The sequence below is a fragment of the Schistocerca piceifrons genome, chromosome 2 (assembly GCF_021461385.2).
Source record: "Schistocerca piceifrons isolate TAMUIC-IGC-003096 chromosome 2, iqSchPice1.1, whole genome shotgun sequence".
Classification (NCBI taxonomy): domain Eukaryota; kingdom Metazoa; phylum Arthropoda; class Insecta; order Orthoptera; family Acrididae; genus Schistocerca; species Schistocerca piceifrons.
The window spans coordinates 431,230,518-431,256,611 of NC_060139.1; the positions used below are offsets into that span (position 1 = coordinate 431,230,518).

The 26,094-nt window shown below is 44.7% G+C and overlaps 1 protein-coding gene across 1 annotated transcript in view; it reads right to left on the reverse strand.

Moving 5' to 3' along the window:
- Positions 1–2,117: 2,117 nt before the first annotated feature.
- The window catches only part of LOC124775448 (Down syndrome cell adhesion molecule-like protein Dscam2), a 186,703-nt gene continuing 162,726 nt past the window's right edge, over positions 2,118–26,094 (reverse strand). The window contains exons 5-6 of the mRNA XM_047250281.1: positions 12,721–12,852; positions 2,118–2,442 (exon numbers count right to left, since the gene is read on the reverse strand). Of these exons, the coding sequence (XP_047106237.1) occupies positions 2,118–2,442; positions 12,721–12,852 (457 nt within the window). The remainder of the gene's footprint in view (positions 2,443–12,720; positions 12,853–26,094) is intronic.

Here is a 26,094-nt window from a genome sequence, read left to right on the forward strand (position 1 = left end):
GCTTCCGAGACAGTCTGCCAAGCATTAGTCAGGTGATCTGTCTCGCGCGCTGCACATTTCAGAGCGAGTGTGGACACTGAGATCTGTTGCGACTGGGGGTTGATGTATCGTCACAGAAGCTCCGAGAGTGAACGAAAGGAGCATTTAAAGTGTATTCCAGTCATCATTATCAGAAGCTTATTGCAAATCTACAAATGTAGTAACTGTGAATTTGTGTTTTCACCAAATATCTTCTGAGGTAAGTCGCCGGCTGGAGTGGCTGAGAGGTTCTAGGCACTACAGTCTGGGACCGCGCGACCGCTACGGTCGCAGGTTTGAATCCTGCCGTCGGGATGGATTTGTGTGATGTCCTTAGGTTAGTTAGGTTTAAGTAGTTGTAAGTTCTAGGGGACTGATGTCCTCAGAAGTTAAGCGTCATAGCGCTCAGAGCCATCTGAACCATTTTTGAGATAAGTCGCAGGATCGGTATTTCTACTCTCAAGCCAAACGGATTTTCTCTGTCAGTTTCTACGACTCGTAGCAGAAGCTACGAAAATTTACGAGAGTTTGAATATTGCGCCATCGGCGGTACAAACGCCCGCAGTTAGGCAGCTGTAGTTGTGTATTTCAACTGCCACGTGGCATCAGTGTGAAAGTTGCTGCTGATTTCTTTACATCGTGTTGTACTGTGTCTATGATTTGGGAACGACTGACTTTAAGAAAAAAATGGTATGCGAATCATAGTTTTGTTTCAAGCTCCGCAAAACTGCAGCTGAAACCATGCACATTCTAAGGAAGTCTTTTGGTGAACAAGCTTGGAGGCAAGCGAGATCGTTTGAGTGGTTTAAAAGATTTCTAGGTGATCAGGAGTTTGTGTAGGATGACAGCCACTTGGACCGACCGTCTCTATGCACAACCCCGGATACGATCACGAACGTATCTGAAATGATCCGCAAGTTCATCTAGCAGACAACTATGACGATCCACTTGGAATTACATACGGGACATGTCAACACATTCTAGCTGATGAGTATGAGACGAATTGCAGCTGAGTACGGTCCTCGTTCTTTGAAGAATGCATAATAATATCATCGGGTTCAGGTGTGAACTGAAACGCAAACAACATTTCGAGTTGGTACAAATTTCCTGTCTAGGCTAATAACTACCAATCTGTATTTTGTCCATAGAGTATTTCTTCCTTACTGTCAGGCGGTCACGGGATAGCTCCACTGCGATGTCTCGAGGACACTGAGGGAACACGCCAGATGCAAATATACTGCTAGATGGGAAAATAAAGACTGGTTGCTGCATCGCGACAATGCATCTGGATACATCTCGATTATTGTAAAAAAAATTCCTGACAAAAAATGTATGGCCGCCGTCTCTCAGGCCCTGCTCGCCTGATATAGCTTCTTGCGATTTCTTTCTGTTCCTGAAAATGAAACTGAAGTTGAATAGATATACTGAGTCCATAGAAGAGATTCAAGAACCAGCAATCTCCTATTCGGATGGGATGATAACGTGTAGAAAAAAGGGAATCTCTACAGACAAAGAGGGGAAGGGAGGCATGGACAGAGAGAGAGAGAGGGAGGGGGAAATGGGCAGAAAGGGTTGAGGAGGATACGGAGATAGAGGAGAAGAGGAGTAGACAGAGAAATGAAATAGGTAGACAGAAAGAGGAGAGAGGGGGAGATAGAGGAAGAAAGGAAAGAAGAAGAGGTGGTAGAGAGGGCGAGGAGGAGGTGGGCAGAGAGGTGGGAGAAGGAGATAACCTAATAGAAGATTGGGATTAATACCTACCCTGCAACACTGGGAACTCGGCTAGGCTTTAAATAAGGTATAGGGGCGGTTGCAAGCTGACGGTAGAAATTAAGGCAAATTTTCTGAATTTTACGGGGATATTGTCTGAAATTTTGGGTAGCAGCTTGTAAAAATGTAATGCCTAGTGAGGTGTGACAAAATTTTCAGAAAATGACCAAACAGTGGTTTCTCTCTCCGTTTTGTTAACGAAGGAAAAGGAGAGCCTACAGCCATTAACAACGCCGGCGAAGTCGACTGGAAGAGCGAGCGAGCGCCTTTCGGGCTATTACACGCCGCTGCCGGTGCCTCGCAGTCGGCCCTCATTACGCGCCGATACTTCAGCCGGAATAAACAGCTGGCAGGTAGGCGGCTGGCGTGGGATTGCCGTCGTTATTTGGCAAGCTGCACAGCGCCGGAAGCACAGGTCGGCCCTGGCCACGGCCGGCGCCGGCTTTAGACCCTCGGCCGGCGCTCGCCTCGCCGCCAGTGCCTGTGCTGCCCGCGGCGGTGGAGCCCCTAACGAACGCCGCGCGGCCGCCCGCTGTACAGTGCTCGGCGCGGCTGCCTACCCCGGCTGGCCTCGTATTTCCCCAGATAATTGCTGCCGGAGCATTCGATGCCGTCCTCTGCGAAACAGCCCTAACGGCGGCGCCCGCTTTATTCCTGCCAGAACCGATTGCGTAGTTACTGCCACATTTTACCTCTAATCGACCGAGAGCCCCCACTCGTGTACAAATTACACTGCTAACGTTAGCGGGGAGACAAGAGACTACAGCGGAGTGGAGCGCCTTGCGCAGAATTCGTTTAATTAAGTCGCGGCAAAGTTTCCTTCGATCACAAGTTACTCGCTCCAAGTTTAAAGAGGTTTTACCAAAGGAACGACCTGCTTATAAGGTTACGAAATTTGTTGATAATTCGTAGCGTTGTAGTCTCTCCACGCACTTATCCTCATATACGGCTTCATTTTACCAATATTAGCTAGAAATTTCGAGGCTTACCGAAATAAAAACAACAGAACTCCGCCCTTTAAGATACCTAATGATCGATATGTGGTTGTATCCGGTACAACTGTCCATTGAATAAAACTTTTAAGTCAGTAGAGATGACAAACCACAGAATGCCGAGTAACCGCATGAACTACAACATGATCTGGTACTTGAACTCAAGTGGCGTTAAAAACCGTATATCCATAATTAAATAGAAATAATTCAACAGCCAAGATCTCTTACACACAGTTTACTAGATGACCGGTTTCAACACATTAAAGGTGCCATCATCGGATCTGAATATAGCTTAACATGTATAAATCATTTGAATAAAACGATACATGAGGCAGACCAGCTAATATAAAATCATTGTCGTAGAAATAAAAATTAAAAAAACATTTGCTCTCATGCTCATTCTGTTCCATCAGATATATAAAACTGAAGTCAGAAGATAAAACCATTTGACACATGACCGCAGCTCGACTAACAACAGTCGGCACAATAATGTGATGGGCATGGGCATTCACAGTGAAGTATGATCTAAGATTCATTAACTTTTGAAGGCAATAAGATGGCTTGTCCAAATATTTCTTTCCTCAGTGCTCTGAGGCACTGTGGGTGTCCATGGTTAGTACACAGCATTCGAATTTAGGTTGATCGGTCTTAAAATCCCCAACCGGCCATGCACATTTAGGCTTCTCGTTATTTTTAAAAATCACTTGCGTGTAGTGGTTTAAGCTGCAGAACAGTAAAGAGACATGTGACAGCGTGATCGTTTAGAGAGAAAAACGACGCACCAGGAATGAATTATCAAAAGATATGGAAATCAATAGATGTGATGTACATATACAGACAAAAAATTGATTCCAATTTCAGAAAAACTGAACGGTTTATTTAAGAGAAAGAGCTTCATAAATTGAGCAAGTCAGCTGATCATTTGTCTACCTTTGGTCCTTATGCATGCAGTTATTCAAATGGTTCAAATGGCTCTGAGCACTATGGGACTTAACATCTGAGGTAATCAGTCCCCTAGAACTTAGAACTACCTAAACCTAACTAACCCAAGAACATCACACACATCCATGCCCGAGGCAGGATTCGAACCTGCGACCGTAGCAGTCGCGCGGTTCCGGACTGCGCGCCTAGAACCGCTAGACCACCGCGGCCGGCTCTTCGCTGGTCATCGGGGCTCATTTCGATGCGGTACTCATCACTGAAGACAGTTTTACTCCAGTCAATGCAATTTCAGGCCAAAGACATGTCTGGGGACGCCCCAGACGACTGTATGACACCATCCTGACTGTTGCCTGCCATACTTCCCAACAGCCACGAGTGATGGTCTGCAGCTCTATTTCTTCTTATGGAAGGACCTCTTTGATTGTTACCCGCGGCACCCTTACAGCACAGCGATAAGTCTAAATTATTCTTCGCGTCGTTTTGATACCCATAACGACAAGCCAGCCCAGGATTACTCTTCAGCAAGATAATGCCCCTCCACACAAGGCGAGTTTCTACTGCTTGTCTTCGTGCTTGCCAAACCCCAGCTTTGCTAGCAATGTCGCCGGATCTCTCCTCAATTGAGGACGTTTGGAGCATTATGGTCAGTGCACTCCAACCAGCCAGGGATTTTGACCTCCTAAAGTGTCAATTGCACAGAAGTTGACACGATGTACCTCACGCGGACATCCAGCAACTCTATCATTCAACGCCAAGGCGAATAAGTGCTCGCATAAGGGCCGGAAGTGGACTAAAACATTATTGACTCTCTCAACTTGTGAAGGTCTTTCTCTTGAATAAATCATCCAATTTTTCTGAAATATTTATAATTTGTTTGTCTGTACATGTGCATCACATCTACTGGTTTCCATTTCATTCAGCTAATTCCTTCATAGTGCATTTTCTTTGTCTTGGATACATTTACGTTTATGGACAAAAATTGGTCTGAGTAGGCCATATCTGCAGTGAATTCATCGCAGAGGAACTTAATATACCACCCTAGTAACATTCTTGCAACTCGATATTCTAATAGTTTGTTAATGTCTAGATGATATGTTCTGACAGATACGAATGGTAAACCAAATATTGGTTGAAAGAGATAGGGGGTATCTGTGATGCTCTAGCGAGCAGTGAAGTGTCTGGCCACTGAGGCCCAGGTTTCAATACCGGATGGGGGCGCAGATTTTTCGTCGTTCCAGTCCCTTCAGGATGGCCGCAGGTCCACTCAGCCTCCTGTCATGTGAGTACCGAGGATCTTTCCTTGGGCTAAAACATGGCTGCGGGGATGGCCCGCCACTCGCTCCCTCGTAGTGGTGCGGCGAAGGAAGGTTGCAGATATTATACACACATAAAAAAAAATAAATAAATAAATAAAAAAAATTGCATCACCCCGGTTCCCAAAACTGGTTCCCAGAACTCCTGAAGATAGACGTTGACCTTGAATATTGTATCACAGACAGAATCCCTTTGACTGTTCGGAGGTGTCACTAAACCCACCCATAGATGTTAACAACCTTGCATGAGCAGCGCCCATTAGACAGAGGGGGCCCGACAGCCGATCAGTTACAGTCATTCCACCAGGAAGGAGGTACACGGCTCGTTTTGCCTGTAGTTCAGCCATGCCTAGACGATCAGTACCGCTGTTAGATCGTGTCCGCATTGTTACTTTGTGCCAGGAAGGGCTCTCAACAAGGGAAGTGTCCAGGCGTCTCGGAATGAACCAAAGCGAGGTTGTTCGGATACGGAGGAGATACAGTGAGACAGGAACTGTCGATGACATGCCTTGCTCAGGCCACCCAAGGGTTACTACTGCAGTGGATGACCGCTACCTATGGGTTATGCCTAGGAGGAACTCTGATAGCAACGCCACCATATTGAATAATGCTTTTCGTGCAGCCACAGGACGTCATGTTGCGACTCAAACTGTGAGTAGTAGGCTGCATGATGCGCAACTTCAATCCCTACATCCATGGTGAGGTCCATCTTTGCAACCACGACACCATGCAGCGCGGTGCAGATGGGCCCAACAACATGCCGAATGGACCGCTCAGGATTAGCATCAGGTTCTCTTGGGTCGCATATGCCTTCAACCAGACAATCGTCGGAGACGTGTTTGGAGGCAAGCCGGTCACGCTGAACGACTTAGACACACTGTCCAGCGAGTGCAACAAGGGGGAGATTCCCTGATGTCTTGGGGTGGCATTATGTAGTGGTCATGGAAGGCTCCGTAACGGCTGCACGATACGTACGATACGTGAATGCCAGCCTCCGACCGATAGTGCCACCATATCGGCAGCATATTGGCGGGGCATTCGTCTTCATGGGCGACCATTTGCGCCCCCATCGTGCGCATCTTGTGAATGACTTCCTTCAGAATAAAGACATCGCTCGACTAGAGTGGCCATCATGTTCTCCAGACCTGAATACTATCGAACATACCTGGGATGGATTGAAAAGAACTGTTTATGGAAGCTGTGATCCACCAACCACTCTAAGGGATCCACGCCGAATCGCCGTTGAGGAATGGGACAATCTGGTCCAACAGTGCCTTGCTGAACTAGTGGATAGCATGCCATGACGAATACAGACATGCATCAACGTAAGAGGATGTGATACTGGGTGTTAAAGATACCGGTGTACCGGTGTGTACAGAAATCTGGACCACCACCTCTGAAGGTCTCGCCGTATGGTGGTACAACATGCAATGTGTGGTTTTTATGAGCAATAAAAAGAGCGGAAATTATGTTTATGTTGATCTCTATTCCAGTTTTATGTACAGGTTCTGGAACTCTCGGAATCGAGGTGATGCAAAATTTTCTTTGATGTGAGTAGTGACCGGTTTTCTCTAGACTGATGTTACCTTTCCTCCAAATATTCTCATTTAAGTTACCAGAGTGTATCCATCGCAGTTTCACGTGATGATTTGTCACTATCCTGGTAACGTATCCGAATCAGTCCGATCTCGTCAGTGGTGAGAACTCTAAACGCTGGAGCAATAATCTAAAGTTGTTGTGACTAATGTTATATATATGGTTTTCTTTAGATATGCTATGCGTATTTCCAGGATCCTTCAACTAAATCCATCTTCCACTAGCTTTCCCTACAACTGATTTTAATTGTTCGTCTCAATTTCCATCACTTCTCAGTATTAACCGTAGTTATTTAAACGCTATGACTGGCCGCAGAAGATTATCATTAATGTAGGATACTTTATCTTTGCCATGAACATTATTTTCCATTTATCATTATGTGAAGAGGGCTGCTATTCCATACACGAAGAGAAAATACTCTCCGGATAGCACTACTGCTTTTTACGAGAATGCAGAAATGACATTTCTTGCACATAGCAACATCACAACCGAACAATATGAGAGTCCTGCCGGCAGTACTAATTGTCTTTATTAATATTCCTATTATGTTTTCTTAAGACACACTTCTATTTTGTTAAATATTCCAGTTAAACGCTTCTGAACATCCCTTTTTTGGTTTAAGTAGTAGAAGAAAATGTAAAGGTACCATGACGTGAAGCAGGCCACAATATCTATTGATGACGTGGCGTGTAAATTGGTATATGGCATCTGAAAAACTTTATCGATAGAAAGCGATCCTTCGAAAAAAGAGAATATAATATTTGCAGATCATGTGGTCCTCAAACGCGCAGTCAGTACCAGCAAGTGTTTGTGTCAATTGATGACACGTTTAAAAGTAAATATATTGAGTGAAAGGTATCGAAATTCCGTTGTGGGCACAAGCGATCAGCCAAATGCTACGAAGATTTATTTCAGAATACGGTTGGTCAAGTTCAATAATTTCTAAACACAGTCTGAGATGAACATTTAGAGATCTCGATTTCAAACCCTAATAGGGGCGGTGACACGTACTGACACTGCAACACATTTGTTACTCATGCTGTAGGCTTGACCTTACTAATGGTCTTTACAGAACTGGGAAGGTCTTCAGTTTGTGTGTCTACGTTTATAGTACCAGACGAGTTGTAATTTGTCACACTGAATGTGTGTCCTAAGATGTGGTACTTGCGAAACTAAGCTATGTATGTGGAACGATCTTGATTGATTCACTTACTCTTAATTAGCACACTGATTATTGATGACAATTGCTTCAACTGGAATGCATATACAGGGTGATCCATTGATAGTGACCGGGCCAAATATCTCACGAAATAAGCGTCAAAAGAAGAAACTACAAAGAATGAAACTCGTCTAGCTTGAAGGGGGAAACCAGATGGGGCTTTGATTGGCCCGCTAGATGGCGCTGCCATAGGTCAAACGGATATCAACTGCGTTTTTTAAAATAGGAACCCCAATTTTTATTACATATTCGTGTAGTACGTAAAGAGATATGAATGTTTTAGTTGGGCCACTTTTTTCGCTTTGTGATAGATGGCGCTGTAATAGTCACAAACGTATATGTATGTGGTATCACGTAACATATCGCCAGTGCAGACGGTATTTGCTTCGTTATACATTACCCGTGTTAAAATGGACCGTTTACCATCTGCGGGAAAGGTCGATATCGTGTCGATGTATGGCTGTTGTGATCAAAATGCCCAACGGGCGTGCGCTATGTATGCTGCTCGGTACCCTGGACGACATCATCCAAGTGTCCGGACCATTCGGCGGATAGTTACGTTATGTAAGGAAACCTAATCCACGACCTACAACAAATGATGATGCCCAAGTAGGTGTTTTAGCTGCTGTCGCGGCTAATCCGCACATCAGTAGCAGAAAATTGCGCGAGAATCTGGAATCTCAAAAACGTCAGTGTTGAGAATGCTACATCAACATCGATTGCTCCCGTACCATATTTCTATGCACCAGGAATTGCATGGAGACGACTTTGAACGTCGTGTACAGTTCTGCCACTGGGCACAAGAGAAATAAAGGGACGATGACAGATTTTTTACACACGTTCTATTTAGCGACGAAGCGTCATTCACCAACAGCGCTAACGTAAACCGGCATAATATGCATATTGGGCAACGGAAAATCCACGATGGCTGCGACCAGTGGAACATCAGTGACCTTTGCGGATTAATGTATAGTGTGGCATTATGGGAGGAAGGATAATTAGCCCCTATCTTATCGTTGCCAATATAAATGGTGAAATGTATGCTGATTTCCTACGTAATGCTCTACCGATGTTACTACAAGATGTTTCACTGCATGACAGAATGGCATTGTCCTTGCAACATGATGGATGTCCGGCACATAGCTCGCTTGCGGTTGAAGCGGTATTGAACACCATATTTCATGACAGGTGGATTGGTCGTCGAAGCACCATACCATGGCCCGCACGTTCACGGTATCTGACGTCCCCGGATTTCTTTCTGTGGGGAAAGTTGAAGGATATTTGCCATAGTAATCCACCGACAACGCCTGAGATCAAGCGTCAGCGCATTGTCAATGCTTGTGCGAACATTAAGGAAGGCTAACTACTCGCTGTTGAGAGGAATGTTGTTACACGTATTTCCAAATGCATTGAGGTTGACGGACATCATTTTGAGCATTTATTGTACTAATGTGGTATTAACAGGTAATCACGCTGTAACAGCATGCGTTCTCAGAAATGATAAGTTCACAAAGGTACATGTATCACAATGGAACAACCGAAATAAAATCTTCAACGGTATCTACGTTCTGTAATTTAATTAAAAAAAAAAAAACTACCTGTTACCAACTGTTCGTCTAAAATTGTGACCCATATGTTTGTGACTATTACAGCGCCATCTATCACAAAGCAAAGAAGTGGTCCAACTAAACATTCGTATTTCTTTAAGTACTGCACGAATATGTAATAAAATTCGGGGTTCCTATTTAAAAAATCGTAGTTGATATCCGTTTGACCTTTGGCAGCGCCATCTAGCGGGCCAACCATTGCGCCATCTGGTTTCCCCCTTCAATCTAGACAAGTTTCGTTCTTTGTAGTTTTTTCGTTTGACGCTTATTTCGTGAGATATTTGGCCCGGTCACGATCAATGGACCACCCAGTATTATTATCTGAACGTACTTGGAACCTCGTCCACAGTGTGTTGGTTAAAGTTTAGAGTCACAATAGTTATGGGTCGATAATTGCCTGGTGAATCGAGCTACAGAGGCCAGAAATCGCTTAGTCGAGATTTCAGGGGACTTGAAACACTACGACTCGCTAAATTTCCTGACTGGGTACGAGGGTGAATAGGAAAATTATATTCATGAACTCTCGCAGCAGCAAAGTTGCTATTCATGTTATATGTTAATATATGTTCAGGTGGCAATCTCAGTTTATTGCCAGTGACTTGTCTATGTGTGAGAGATTGTTATCCAATAAAAACTACAGTAACGGCCAATCAGATCATGATTAAATATCAGCTTATACCAAAGTTTCTCTACCACTACTCAATGCAACAAGCGTGATTATTTAGAACTCTGGAAACATCAACAGGTAGTAGCTCTCGATTACACATACAATAGTTGGCGTCATCCACATTCTATTGCATGAGAAATGAACTTCCCAAACTTTCCAAAATGTTATTTGTCTACAAAAGGAACTGCTTATGAAACACTTTAGGGTTAATACTCAAATACATATTCACAGGACCTTCTGAGTGGCTAGAGAGCATCACAGAAATGTTGGATAATGTGAACTGACAGGCACTTACCAAATATACCCGACTGGATGTTTCCAGAAGTTTCTTTTCTGCAGCATATCTGTGAATGTTCTTGTAGCTATGTAGAGAATGAATGTTTCCTACTTTTATGTTATTAATGTTTTCCTTAAGATCCGTGCAGAATCGCCAGGTGAAAATTGTTTACTCCTGTTTATTTGTCCTTTTCTTTGAATTCTGTTAGAGATGTAAATGGTCTTATAAAGTGATCTGATATTAGACGAAGTTCTGGTAAAAATCGATAGATGAAGGTTGCCTAAGATAGCAATAATAAAGTTTTAATGTCTTCCGTTATCCGATTTATTTTGTCGTTCAGGAATTAAAAAAGTTTCAGAAACTCAACATTACTGACATTTGGTGCTCAGTATTCAGATCAAGTGGAGGACCACATGAGCTCAAGCAACTGATTCCTGAATACTGTTAAAAAACCTTCTACAATGGAGAAAATTACTGAGTTAATTATCGGAGTAAGCAAACCTCATAGACACTCATACTGGAAGGCTGAACGAACAGAAAAAGTACCACCATGGCAGGAATCGGCGTGATTTCGGGAAAAACTAAAGTAAACCAATTCATGCTCAAATGAACTTACTATGGATCGTCCAGTTTCATATCCAAAATCACGGCGTTTGACCTAACAATATGCAGGTTTCCCATAGGCATACCTGTGAGTACAGGATGGGGCAAACAAAAGTGGCCCAGACGAATGGGTATGGCTGGATGTGAATGTATGCATATAATTACACCCTGAGACGCGCTCTCCACGTATACCCCAGCCACATAATCCGCACCAGTCCAGAGCGTAGTGCGGGCTGTGCCAGTGTGAGTGGAGCAGTGCAAAGGGGACGAAACGCGACAACAAAGTCGTGGAAACGGTGTGGTCAGTTACTTGCTGAGAAGTGTAGGGGTTCAAAGTGCCAGCAGAGAGCGTCATGCAACGATTAGTCCGAAAATGGTGTCAGCAGGTTCTGTTTTGAACAAGTCAAAAAACGTTCCGAAATGCGCCCTCGCACCAAAAATGTGGCAGCAGCTCACCAGACAATGCTTCAGAGTCATACCAAATCAACCCGACGCCTCGACCTGGACCTGGAGTCTGGTCGGGGCCCTAGACGGCCACCCGGGTCACCTGATCTGTCAGTGTGCGATTACTTTATGTGGGGAGCCCTGAGGTAGAAGGCAAATCTCAACAACCTTCATAGTCTTCACGAACTGCAGCAGTTCCAGCGGTCAGTCATCTATCCGCCTTCAGAAACTTGCTGACCAATGCCCAAAAGTGCCAAGAGATCAATGGTGGTCACTTTCAACATCTCCTGTAGTCAGGTTGTACTATATTTCCTTTCCTCGGCTGTGTTTCTTGGTATCCTGAAGCTCTGTTTTCCAGGCCACTTTTATTTTCCCCATCCTGTATAATGTGTTAAAATTCATGGCGGACCTATCAGCGGCCGTCTATATTGCACAATTCACTTTGCTACTAGGACAGCTGAAAGGTTCACTACGAATTCTAACAATTATTTGGCGGCTGAATATCCCCACCTGCAAGCATACTGTATAATGTGTTTTGGCCACTCGCTGCGTCCCACCTTCAAGAATTTCACCAGGATATGATGCAAATGCGCTGCTGCATTCAATGCTCTGTGCTTCGCAGACGGAATCACGTGACGTCTCGTCCCACTAGTGTTTGCCAAACTTCGAGTATCTATGAGGTTTCCAGAAACATCAGTTCACACACACTGTGACAGTCGCTCTCAACAGGCAAAGGGGTGACAAAGATGTGTGAATATGTGTAGTAGACCAGCGAGCATCGTCTGCTGCAAGAAAAAAACAAGATGATATAAGGTATTACGGAGTGAAAAGCCACTTTTCAAGGGCAGGATAAATGACAAGAAGCCTTATATAATCAATCAGTCTAGTAAAGGTCGTCCCGTGCATGAAGCGACAGGACACCGTAATATATTCGTCCATAAAAGCTCCCCCCTGTCAGCATCACTTTGCAGTAATATGCAGACTGTAGAGGTCGATGTAGATGGACTGGACTACATTCATACACCCATGGAATTCATGCCGCTCCATATATTAATATTTACTCCGGAATGCTAAATATGAGGAACAAATGTTATGATATCTCTTCTGTTGGTTGCGTAAATTTTCTCTGTAATGCTTAATTCTTTTCTTATTTTTCAAGAGAATCTAACAGTACTTGTATGTTTCGAAATGCTAGATATGAACTAGAATTGTTGCTTCAGTTGGTTTACTGTTTCTACAGGTGGCCTTGGCGGCAGGCGGCGCGGTACTCACGTGTAGTTCGGCAGCGGGAAGCCCTGGGCAGCGCACGGCAGCTCCGCCGGCTGCCTGCGTCGCACCGACACGTGGCTGCGCGAGTCCGTCACCCGCGGCGGCACCGAGCTCTGCGGCTCCGTCACCAGCAGTCTGCAACAGGGGGCCACCATCCCAAGGGTACAGCGTCCGCACCACGCCGTGGTACACTAACTGTAGCAAATGTTCAAATGTGGGTGAATTTCTAAGGGACCAAACTGCTGTGATCATCGGTCCCTAGACTTACTACTTAAACTACCTTATGCTAAGAACGACACACACATCCATACCCGAGGGAGGACTCGAAGCTCCGGCGGGAGGGCCGCCCAATCCGTGCAAGGCGCCTGTAACCGCGCGCCACTAACTGTAGGCCCTACTTCCGTGTATCACGTTTCAGTCTGCCTTTTACTGCAGGCACTACGGATTATACGAAGGTCCTTCAGTAATTAATGCAACATATTTCTTTGTTGGCCAATTTCGATTGACAAAATGCAGACCGTATAGTTTTATGAAGTTTTGATAGGTAGCGGCGCTAGAGGTAGCCTTCAAAATGGCGTCTGTAATGGAGTTGCGTTCCAAACGCCGTCATTGAATTTCTTTTAGCTGAAAATCAGATCATCGCAGCTATTAATATAAGTTTGCAGAATTTCTACGGAGACCTGGTAATGAACATAAGCACGGTGAGTCGTTGAGCGAATCGTCTGTCGTAATCGCAACAAGGTCGCACAGATCTGTTCGATCTCCCGCGTGCCATCCGGCGGCACACATCTGTGGCTCCTGCAATGTTAGAACGTGTGGACACTCTCATTCGAGGTGATCGACGGTTCGGAGTCAAACACCTCGCTGCTCAAGTGGACGTCTCTGTTGGTAGTGGTGAAACACTAGTCCGCCATTAGGGGAACTCAAACGTGTGTGTCCGCTGGGTTCCTGGCCGCCTAGCAGAAGAAAAACTAAAAACCCGCCTCGATTGCGAAAAAAGCACTTAGTGTTAAGTAGTGGTTTTGACTGTGTACGTATGTACTGTTTGTGTTTTCCTTTTCTTTTTCGTTTATAAATGTGTAGCTATGCTGTTCTTTTAATCATTGACGAAGGTCTTTTTAGGCACTTGTGGGTTTTATTGTTCTGAAGAAGGTGTAGTTACCTACGCCGAAGCCTAGGTTAACACTTAACACTAGATGCTTTTTTCGCAATCGAGGCGAGCTTTTAGTTTTTTTAATATATTAACCAAAGATTGCTGACGCGCTGAGATGTTGAAGGTTCTTAGACCATAAAGAACTTCCATCTCTTTGTCACTATAGAGGATGTACTCTTCGGGAAGCAGAACGTGGATGGTGAGGAACTTACTGATGCAGCAAGACGCTGGCTCTGACGTGGACCACCAGAGTGCTGTGTGCGAGCGTACAGGCCCCCACACTAGGGCGGCGTGAGTCTATCGCATTGAACGGAGATATGTTGAAAAACAGAATTTTGTAGCCAAAAGACAGGGGAATAATACGATGTATTGTAATCCTGAATAAAACCAACCTGTTTTCAGAAAAAAAGCGTTGCATTACTTTTTGAACGTCCCTCGTAATACTGTGTCCGTGTCATTACCGAAAAACGTGTAAACAGAAGAAAAGCCTGTTACCACCTTTCCCAGTCCTGTGTCCTTAACTCCGGGTAGCAGGTTGTAAAATGGTCGCCACTGGATTTTCAATCGTTTGTGCACCTGGCTCTGCTTCTTGGGACGGAAGTTTGCAAGGCCTTCAATTTTGATTGAGGTCTTTTCTCGAACGCGAAAGACAATCAACGTCGTTACTACTTACAGAGTATGCCAGCAGACTGAAGAAAGTGTACTGGATGCTAATAAAACAGATTACCTAACAACAGGGAATATATGCTACTAGAACTCATAAACACAAATTCGAGAGCAGTCTTCACTGAAGGGTTAAAGCCACTTACGTTGAGAGATAACTATCGATGAATGCATGAATCACTTACGCTATTTGATCAAAAGTATGAGACACTTGTTAATCAACATTTTGCCTTTAAGGCCACATAAATTCCACTCAGGATACTTTCAGTGTTGTGTCTGAATACTATGGAGGAATAATAGTCAATTATTCCTCGAGCAAAAACCCGAGTAGATAGTGTTGTTGGACGCTGCGGTCCGGAAATAAGTCGAAGTTCTAAATCATGCCAGAGGTGTTGCACTGGGCTCCGATCGGGACTTGCCCAACCAACTCCATTTCAAGAATGTCACTATCAACAATCCATTGGCTCACAGATGCTGCTGTACGAGAGGTGTAGTGCCATGTCGATATAAACAGTCATCGTCTCCGAAATGCACCCCTATTTTGCGCAGAACGTCAGGTCGTAAATGTGTTCATATCCTTTCCCATTCAGCGTTCTGTTAAGCTCAGAACCACACACTAACCATAGGAAACACATCGACTCCGTAATACCATTTCTTTGTTCTTCACTATTGGCACTACTCATGATGGCAAGGCTACGCCCTCCAGACATCCGCTAGACCAAACTCTTCCACCGGATCGCCACAGGATATAACTTGACTCATAACTCCAGATTACTCGTTTCTAGTCATCCAATGTCGAGCAGCGGCGCTCTTTAAATCACCTTAACCTTCACTTTACACTGACACAGAAACGTGTGGCTCAAAAGGAGCTGTTCTCCCTAAGCACAGTCATTGTGCTATCTGCGTGCTGGTAGCACTTTGGAAGTCACAAGTGATGCTTTTCGCTGATTTCATGCGATTTTTCTTAACCGCCCTCCGCAGTGCTCGACTATCCTTGTCCACCAGCACGAGGTCTACCTGATCATTGCTGTAACTGTGTTTCTTCCTTCACGTTTCCACCTCACAGTCACATCACCAACAGTTCACTTGAGAAGCTTTAGAAGAGTTGAAATGTCACTGATGATTGTACTGCTCAGGTATTTTCTAATGACTGGTCCACGTTCAAAGTCACTGAATCATCTCATCCTGGCCGGCCGGAGTGGCCGAGCGGTTCTAGGCGCTACAGTCTGGAACCGCGCGACCGCTATGGTCGCAGGTTCGAATCCTGCCTCGGGCATGGATGTGTGTGATGTCCTTAGGTTGGTTAGGTTTAAGTGGTTCTAAGTTCTGAGGCTCTGATGGCCTCAGTTGTTAAGTCACATAGTACTCAGAGCCATTTGAACCATTCATCCCATCCTGACAACACAGTACTCCCCACCTCCTCCAGTACCGGTAGATTCGTCTCTCATGGCATCTAGTGGTCAGTTCTGCGTTACTTACTGCGTGTGATTACCAAAAGAACTTAAATGACACCTGGATTATTAATGTGCTCGAGAGAGCTGAATTCATATGAGGACCCTAACGTGCCAGAAAGAGTTGAATCCAAGAGACAGCAATGGACATGAGAAACGGACAAGGAGGGGCAGTGGTTGTGATGATTGCTTATAACATGGAGGGAGGATGTCTCTAATGGCAACAGCGTTATGTAGTTGTTCGTGCCAATTGAAAACGGCGACATTTTTACCGGAGTGACATTATCTTCTGCTTAAGGTAGTAAACAGGCAAGCAATAACATGAATCAAGCCTGCAAACGCAAAGAAAACACCGCGCTCGCTTCTTAGCCGTCTTGCTGCTACAGTTGGTCCGAAGGGAAGATGGAAAACTGTGGCGTGGGCGGTTGCAGTCTGAGGTTTTACGACTTTGGAACGCTCGCAATCCGGTGAGTTTCCAACTTCAAGAGATAGGGCTGTCGCTAGTACGAATTGCTGGGAGTGTCGAAGGATTGCCTGCTGGGCTTACAAGGGAGCCCTTGAGTGCGAGGTCGCAAGTTCAATCTTTAGAAACGCTCATTTGAAAGTGTTGTGTTAATAATTACGACAGGCAAAATATTAGCTGCTAATGACTCACCATGAGCATCGGGAGGAAGAGAGAAAATTTGTGCCCTGGAGGTGCAGAAATAGTATTCTATAAGATGTATATATTACACTTCACAAAATGGAGATCATCGACATTCAAAACATTTCCACAACGAAACATTAATTTCACCAGCAACATCGAATGAAAAATAGCGCGCCACAGTGATCACAAAGGTTCGCACCATCAAGATCGACGACGAACTCCTCGGGAGTTACAAACTGTGCAGGACGTTAACTTAGGTATCCATTCTTAAATAACGCATATAGAATCACATTGGTGTAACGGGATGATGAGAACTGATCGAATGTGAAGTTATGCAACCGAATGCGAAACAGGATGTTGTGAAGCTTGTCGTAAAACTGGCTATACTTAAGGCATAGCTGCGGGCAGTGCGATAATATGTTTTATAGGCACGGAAAAAAATAACATCCAGGTGCTGAATTTGCCCATTGGTTCCAGGTGCAGTGGATTGCAATGTCACACACTTTCCAGGAGGGATAATTTGCTCGAAGCAACTACGAATTTTATACACAGACCAGGAATCAAGTAAAAGCAAGTTAGGTTGACCAGCTGTTGGCCAAACCCAGTGCTCATAGCAAAGTTGTAGTTCTCTTACGCCCATTTTCTTACTCTTGCTTGCTGAGACATAAATATTCCCTACTGCCCTTAAAAGATCACGCAAATGAGAAAGAATCGCAGGGGGCAGAGCGCCTCCACCTTCTCTCAGCCCAATAAAAAGGACTTTCGCATCAGTTTACCTTCCATATGACCAGTCGACATAATTGTATGCGAACACTTTAAGGCACTGATGTAAGTTGATCTTGATAATACTCTCTTGGTACCTCTAATATCCTAGGCTCTTTTCATATGCATTCCTTGTTCAAATCCCGATTTGTTCGGAGCTGAAAACATATACCTTACTGCGCATCGTCAGTTTAATGCTTTGTTTGAAATTTCATTATCTCACATCTTTCAATATTGTTCTGTCTGAAATTATACTACCATCCACAGCTTCCCTTGAAATCACTGTAATCTGTATCGTGCGCAATTTGATATCCATAACGTAGGAGGTCACTAACATCCTCCTTAATGAAGATAAAGAGCCATTTGAATTTTTTCTGAATTTGACGGTTTACACCAACTTGAAGAAATAAATAAATCCTCTGAAAAGGGTCGCATCTAAATTCAGATTCTAGAATACTGTTCCTCGGATGTCAGGATCCTATATATTTTTCTCTGAATTTTTAATCAGGACTAAATTTGCATTAGTGTTTGGGGCTCGAAATAAAAGTGATAACCCTGTATTAAGTTCTCGAGTGACAAAGACATTAAGAACTGATCTGGAATGTGCCGTGATGTCGATTGATTGTTTATTCTCTGGGGTGTCTTCCATTGTTAGTGGCTTCTTGCGATCGCATAGGTGCGCGTCCCGACGGTTGATGGGTAGGATTGCTGTCTTTGCATTACACTTACTGAGTAAACACCACTGACGCAGTACGATTTACTACTATTAAAAAGCATCAAAGTGAAAACCGAGCTCTCTGTTTCCATCTAACCAAATATCTTCATCAACTGTGCCTTAGCTGTACCAAGATTATGTAACCAGTCACTTCCTATTCTTGAATACACAATATTATACACGTATTGGTCCTAATTCTACACAATCTTCTACCCCTCAGTATTATTTCTCCAACGAGTGCTTCCAGTAATGTTTATTTCTAGATAAAAATCTATTAGTTGTGTGAGGTTTTCAGGAAATGTATTGACGAGAGTTTACTTGTTTCCACCCCAGTTTGCAGCTGCCCGATTCCGACTCCGGCTACAAACGGCGCTGTGGTGAAACCCGCTTCTAATCTAATCCTTCTCCGGTCCATATTTCTACCGGTTCTTGCACTGTAAATCTGTATAATTGGTTCCCTGTGAAACGTGGAAATCAGAAATATTTCATGAATGGTTTAAGCTATCGAAACAGTGTTTTCGGCGCGTGATAGTACAGATATATGCTACTATGCTGCATTCGTAGTAATCAGAACTTTTTTACATACAGAAAGTTATTTCGTTGAAGTAACTTTCTTCATCTGTGGTCATACGTCTCTCTTCGTTCAGTCAGTTTGAGTTACGTTGCACCTAGACAGAATTGTTCCATGTATATATTTCACCGTGAAAATTCTAAGATTTAGTAATCGTAGTTATCTATAAGGGGCGATCAAACAGTTTCAATTCGAATGCCACACTAACGCCTTGCCTAAGTGTCGGTGCTTACATACCCGCGTCGGAGTCGCGCTGGGTTGCATGTACGCTTCAGCAACGCCATCAAACTGAAACTTTTTGATCGCACCTTATATTATACTACCGTTTATCAGTTTCGTCTTTGTTTTGTGTTTAGCGCAAACGTAATGCTAAGTACTCTCGCCATCATAATTCCGTTCTGTCTCACTTTTCACTAGAAAACCTATTACTAGTACGCCATTACTCCTTTTTTGAAACATTTCTTCCACTTTCTTAATTTCTAATCTGATACGCAAAATAAACACCATTGTTGATAAGTGCCTTACGTGCTTCTCAATTCAGTCTATTCTAAATTGATTTCACTCTTTTCCGATTGGCTATGGACTGGAAGTAAACAACTGGAATGTCAGTGTGAGATGGAGGAACAGTTCGAAATCATTAGAAGAGGAACAAATGAGAAAAGGAGAAAGGACAATTTTTAAATCCCCATTGTCATAGAGTGTTGTTTTTAAATTCCCGTCGACCTATTTAGAAACGGAGTAGATGTTAGAATTGACCAAGGATTTGGAAGGAAATCGCCTGTCTGGCCATGCTTGAGGTATCATGATGACATTAAATTAAATGATTTGTGAGAAATCATCTAAAGCGCAAATTAACTGTTTTAATTGAGAATGAGTATTTTTTATTTGTAATCGGAAGTGTGTTGAGCTGTGCATCGTGTTTCAGTGAGAAACGTACGACCAGATAGAGCTGACAGCGTGGAAAACACAAGCTACAGGCTCACCAGTTTCTGGTACATAAACTTGAAGTTTCACGGAGTGGGAATGATTTAAGGGGCTTTAGTGGATTGGTACTTGAGCTTTTTTACTCATTTTTCCGATTGCCTGATGAGCTAAAACTCTGCTCCAGTCAGGGATTTCTTAGGCACCACATGTCATTCTTGCAGCGACAACGCAACACGCCATGGCAGCTAAGCTGATTGGGTTTTCTCTGTTAAAAGGATGCAGCGCAAAACACCACTACAATATTCTCTTCAAAATTACTTGTGAAACTCTCAAGGGATTCCAGTACTGGCGAGCATTTATTTTAGCCTTCTGCTTTTGTTAGTATTCGTTGTGGTTAACACAGCGTACATTAATTGAAAATCAGATATTTACTTTATGAGAGCAACGAGACCTATTGAACTGGCTGGCAACAATATTAGAAATCAGTACTTCTTTGTATATATCACACAGTAGGATTCCTTGATGCTATCTGAATATCTATAGTGAAGGTAGTCCCTAATAGCTAAAGGGCGTAATGGTTCTTATTGCATCGCACCTATGAGTGTAATCAGCTACTCAGAGTTATTCATAAGTGCCTGTGCGGCTTCAGAAGACGAATGCGTGAAAACTACAAGAGATACGGAAAACAGACATATCTCCAAGCTTTTAATTCACATTACAGGTGCACAGTATGGGCACATTTTGCGATAGGGCAAGTGTCAATAACTGCTCGCAAACCACTGTGGCTCGGAAGGTTCAAAAATGGTTCAAATGGCTCTGAGCACTATGGGACTTAACATCTGTGGTCATCAGTTCCCTAGAACTCAAACTACTTAAACCTAACTAACCTAAGGACACCACATACACCCATGCCCGAGGCAGAATTCGAACCTGCGACCGTAGCAGTCACGCGGCACCGGACTGAGCGTCTAGAACCGCGAGACCACCACGGCCGGCGGCTCGGAAGGGAAGCGATCGCAGACCGCTTTGTAAATCTATCCGCCGAATTTCCTGTCTGTAGGAGTGAAGTAACTCCGTGCGACAATACGGAGCGGATGATTTTTCTTCATGTTCTGACACACCTGCCCTCTGGTGGTGTTCTCTGCGATTAGGCCACGGGGTGTGTTACGTATTGAAGCTTGCAGAGATGCTCTATCCACTGATATACACTCCTGGAAATGGAAAAAAGAACACATTGACACCGGTGTGTCAGACCCACCATACTTGCTCCGGACACTGCGAGAGGGCTGTACAAGCAATGATCACACGCACGGCACAGCGGACACACCAGGAACCGCGGTGTTGGCCGTCGAATGGCGCTAGCTGCGCAGCATTTGTGCACCGCCGCCGTCAGTGTCAGCCAGTTTGCCGTGGCATACGGAGCTCCATCGCAGTCTTTAACACTGGTAGCATGCCGCGACAGCGTGGACGTGAACCGTATGTGCAGTTGACGGACTTTGAGCGAGGGCGTATAGTGGGCATGCGGGAGGCCGGGTGGACGTACCGCCGAATTGCTCAACACGTGGGGCGTGAGGTCTCCACAGTACATCGATGTTGTCGCCAGTGGTCGGCGGAAGGTGCACGTGCCCGTCGACCTGGGACCGGACCGCAGCGACGCACGGATGCACGCCAAGACCGTAGGATCCTACGCAGTGCCGTAGGGGACCGCACCGCCACTTCCCAGCAAATTAGGGACACTGTTGCTCCTGGGGTATCGGCGAGGACCATTCGCAACCGTCTCCATGAAGCTGGGCTACGGTCCCGCACACCGTTAGGCCGTCTTCCGCTCACGCCCCAACATCGTGCAGCCCGCCTCCAGTGGTGTCGCGACAGGCGTGAATGGAGGGACGAATGGAGACGTGTCGTCTTCAGCGATGAGAGTCGCTTCTGCCTTGGTGCCAATGATGGTCGTATGCGTGTTTGGCGCCGTGCAGGTGAGCGCCACAATCAGGACTGCATACGATCGAGGCACACAGGGCCAACACCCGGCATCATGGTGTGGGGAGCGATCTCCTACACTGGCCGTTCACCACTGGTGATCGTCGAGGGGACACTGAATAGTGCACGGTACATCCAAACCGTCATCGAACCCATCGTTCTACCGTTCCTAGACCGGCAAGGGAACTTGTTGTTCCAACAGGACAATGCACGTCCGCATGTATCCCGTGCCACCCAACGTGCTCTAGAAGGTGTAAGTCAACTACCCTGGCCAGCAAGATCTCCGGATCTGTCCCCCATTGAGCATGTTTGGGACTGGATGAAGCGTCGTCTCACGTGGTCTGAACGTCCAGCACGAACGCTGGTCCAACTGAGGCGCCAGGTGGAAATGGCATGGCAAGCCGTTCCACAGGACTACATCCAGCATCTCTACGATCGTTTCCATGGGAGAATAGCAGCCTGCATTGCTGCGAAAGGTGGATATACACTGTACTAGTACCGACATTGTGCATGCTCTGTTGCCTGTGTCTATGTCCTGTGGTTCTGTCAGTGTGATCATGTGATGTATCTGACCCCAGGAATGTGTCAATAAAGTTTCCCCTTCCTGGGACAATGAATTCACGGTGTTCTTATTTCAATTTCCAGGAGTGTATCTCATATTTCTGTATGTCGTACAGTTTCTGCGTAGGCATCTTTTGAAAGCCAAGAGATAGTTGTATGTAACCCTATATATTTCCAATGGACGCAATATCGTCGGTAAACATTATAGCTGCCCATATAAAGTCGTAGTTCAGTTATGAGTAGTTGTTGCTGCTACTGCATTACCCAATACAGCATACAGCATTCTTCAAAGAACCGAAATCCCACGTACAAAGCGAACTTCTGATTAATTTAAAAACGAGTTAATGTGTTAAATATTTGACATTTAAGTGTAGGTGACAAAATATTTAGGAACGGTCTGAGTTTGCGCTTAACGTTTGTTGTTGTTGTTGTTTCTTGTTGCCCTGAGGAGGACGGGGGTGGTTGTTTGGGGGAGCGAGGTCATTGGTCTCTGGAAGGCAGTTGTCCGTGCCCTTTCAAAGGAACCATCCCGGCATTTGCCTGGAGCGATTTAGGACAATCTCGGAAAATCTAAGTCAAGATGGCCGAGCGCGGGATTGAACCGTCGTCCTCCAGAATGCGAGTCGTGTGTGCTAACCACTGCGCCACCGCGCTCGGTTTAACGTTTGTTCAAAGCCGGTAAGTATCCTCATGTGACACACTGACAGAGCATAGTCTGGCTAATTTGCGCTCCGTTTTAAACAAAAGCTAGTTTTTCTCGCGGCTCGGTGTTTACGATGTCATGTCTCCTAAACTACGAGGAACTCGTGAAAAGTAATGCCTCAGAAATTCTTATATGAACTACGATAGAGTGCTGAAAAGTAATGCCTCCGAAGTTTTTATGCGAAAACCGTTGAAAGTTTTTACGTAAAGCAAACGTTGTTAACATTCTACTGGCAGTGTAAAACTGTGTGTCAGATCAAGACTCGAATCCATTCTGGAAATATTCTACATATTTATTCTTCATGACTACATATTTCAGCCCTCTGCCGCAACATGTCTCCGAATTTTAGCGTGTAACATGGCGATGTGTAATGTAACTATGTCGTTGCGTGAGAAACAGCTCGAGCGGTTCTAGGCGCTTCAGTTTGGAGCCTGCTGCTACGGTCGGAGATTCGAATCCTGCCTCGGGCATGGATGTGTGTGATGTCCTTATGTTAGTTAGATTTAAGTAGTTCTAAGATCTAGGGGACTGATGACCTCGGATCTTAAGTCCCATAGTGCTTAGAACCATTTGAACAATTTTTTTGAGAAGCAGCGTTCTGTAACCTAGTTTCGAATACGAAGAGTTCGTCCACATATGGAGCACGCTCTCCTTCAGCCTGACAATTACAGAGCACAAGCAAGCGCTGCGACGTCTGCAACAAACCGACGCTCTGGCTTCACTCTCATCAATCATCCTCCACACGTCTCGATTTGGCCCAATCCGATTTTCATAAAGAACACCTCCATCTTTGAAAGAGGTAAAACGGTGTAAGGAGAGGTCATGTTGCGGCTCCGTCAACAAAGTCAAACATTCGGCAGTGACGGTATCAACGAGCTTGTCTCTAGTTGGGAGAAATGCGTTCGTCGCCAGTGTGACTATATTGAGAAATAAATAAGTAGGCATGAAAAATGAAGATGTAGAACGTTAGTAACATCTGTTTTACTTAAAACGTCTTATGAGTTCATACATTAGAAATTTGGAGGCATTAATGTTCAGCACGCCCTTGTATTTCCATTAGTAGATGTACATCACAGATATCTTTTTTAAAAATGGAATAACAGGTTGATTTCGTTCCACTGATTTTTGTTTTCAGCTTACTGGGCCATTTTCAAGAAGTTTCCTGAAGATGGACCAATAATCATAAACCTGGTTTGAAATCAACAGAAATCAGAAGAACAACAGAATACTTGTTCAAAAAAATTCAAATGGCTCTGAGCACTATGGGACTTAACATCTATGGTCATCAGTCCCCTAGAACTTAGAACTACTTAAACCTAACTAACCTAAGGACAGCACACAACACCCAGCCATCACGAGAGAATACTTGTTATTAATCCTCTAACCATGGTGTTGTTCTGCCATGAAGTAACGGAAGAATCCAGAATAAGATTTAGGTACCCATATAAAGTTATAGTTAAGACGTAAGTAGTTATTGCTTTTACTGCTTTAACAAATACATTATACCAGCAAAGAATCAAATGCTGATGCATAAAACAGCTTCAAGCGTCTGATTACTTTACAAACGAGTTAATGTGTTAAATAATTGACTTTAAGCATGTAAGCTACAAAAAGTTTAGGAAATGTCTGAAATTAGGCATCAAGTTTGTTGGAAGTCGCTAAGTGCATTTATTCTGAATATAGCCCAGACAATTTGCGTTCCATTTTAATCAGGAGTTGTTTTTCACGTATCTAAATGTCTATAACGTGACCCGAATCATGTAACTCACAGTGATATAATTTTGTAGGTACATTTATCGGTACATGTGGAGAAGTATTGAAACTGTGTTTACTACCTAGTAAAGAAATAATAAATTCAAACGTCTTGTCTGATGCTGAAAATTTACTGCATAAATAGCGAAAACGTAGTAAGCGATGAACTTTTTTCCTTTATCTATCCTGCCGGGGGTATTAGCGCCAAAAAGTTTCGTAAACGTTTGAAATTATGTGTAAAATCCATTGGAAGTCGCTAAATGCTGGGTGAATAAAGTCCGGGAATTTACGGGCTGCCATTTACTTGTCCTGAAGACAAAGACACAGTTTCTAATTGCAATAATTATCTTACTGCGTAACAGCTTCAACGTAAGATTATACCTCTTAGTTAAGAGATTATGCCAGCATTCTGCCGGAGTGGCCGTGCGGTTCTAGGCACTGCAGTCTGCAACCGAGCGACCGGATGGATGTGTGTAATATCCTTAGGTTAGTTAGGTTTAATTAGTTCTAACTTCTAGGCGACTGATGACCTCAGAAGTTAAGTCGCATAGTGCTCAGAGCCATTTTGAACCAGCATTCTGAACTTTTAAATTCGGTCAATGATTGCAAGAAGTACTGAAAACAAAATTTCGCCCCTCCTGGAAAGCGTTAGGAAACCTGTAAGTGGAACTGAGTTGCGTGTTGCGGGACAGTAACTTAGTAGTGTAGACGTTTATGTGGCATTTAATCTTCAGAACGGCTCACGTATTCAGCTTCTAAAATTTGTCGGCTTCCTACTAAAACAACCTGTACGTGATACCGGCTCGAAACGAGAGAGAACAAGCGCAGCTAGAACGCCATAACCCGCAAGTCAATATTGCGTCGATCGGTGACAGAAGGGGGACTGTGGCACAGCGCTTCTGCAGCATACTAATATCTGGCGCGGTCATCGCAAACGTAGGGGCTGTAGCGGCAGCGGCAGCGGCAGCGGCAGCGGAAGCAGAAAGCGGTGGCGCCGCGGCTGCAGTCTGCAGTCTGCAGGGCCAGAACGTGTTCACGACAGCGCGCCACGCGGATTTCCGGCCTCGCCAGCAGCGCGTGGTCCGCATGCAGAGCGAGCGAACGCCGGCAGCCAGCGGCCGCTGACTCAGCCGCGGGAAGCGGCCGCGCTCGTTACATCCCGGCAGGCGAATCACAAATCCCCCACTTACGTTACACACCGTTGGCTAACCGCTTCTGGTCTTCTTTCGCGTCGTGCGCGACTGAACCGGAGAAAATGAAGGAGAGTTGATCACGAGCCACGTCTGCCATCTACTCTCTTTTTTTTTCTCTGAATTATCCTCCAGGCGAAAGTAAGTTATCAGATGGGCCGGTCGCGTTTCCGGGTAGAATATCGACGTGCTCTCGACGAGGAACAACAATGTAAGTCGTCATATTTTCCACGGTGCGTATCACTAGGTATCACTGAAGGCGATAAATGATTACAGGACGTCTTGAACGGAATGAACACTGCAGTGACG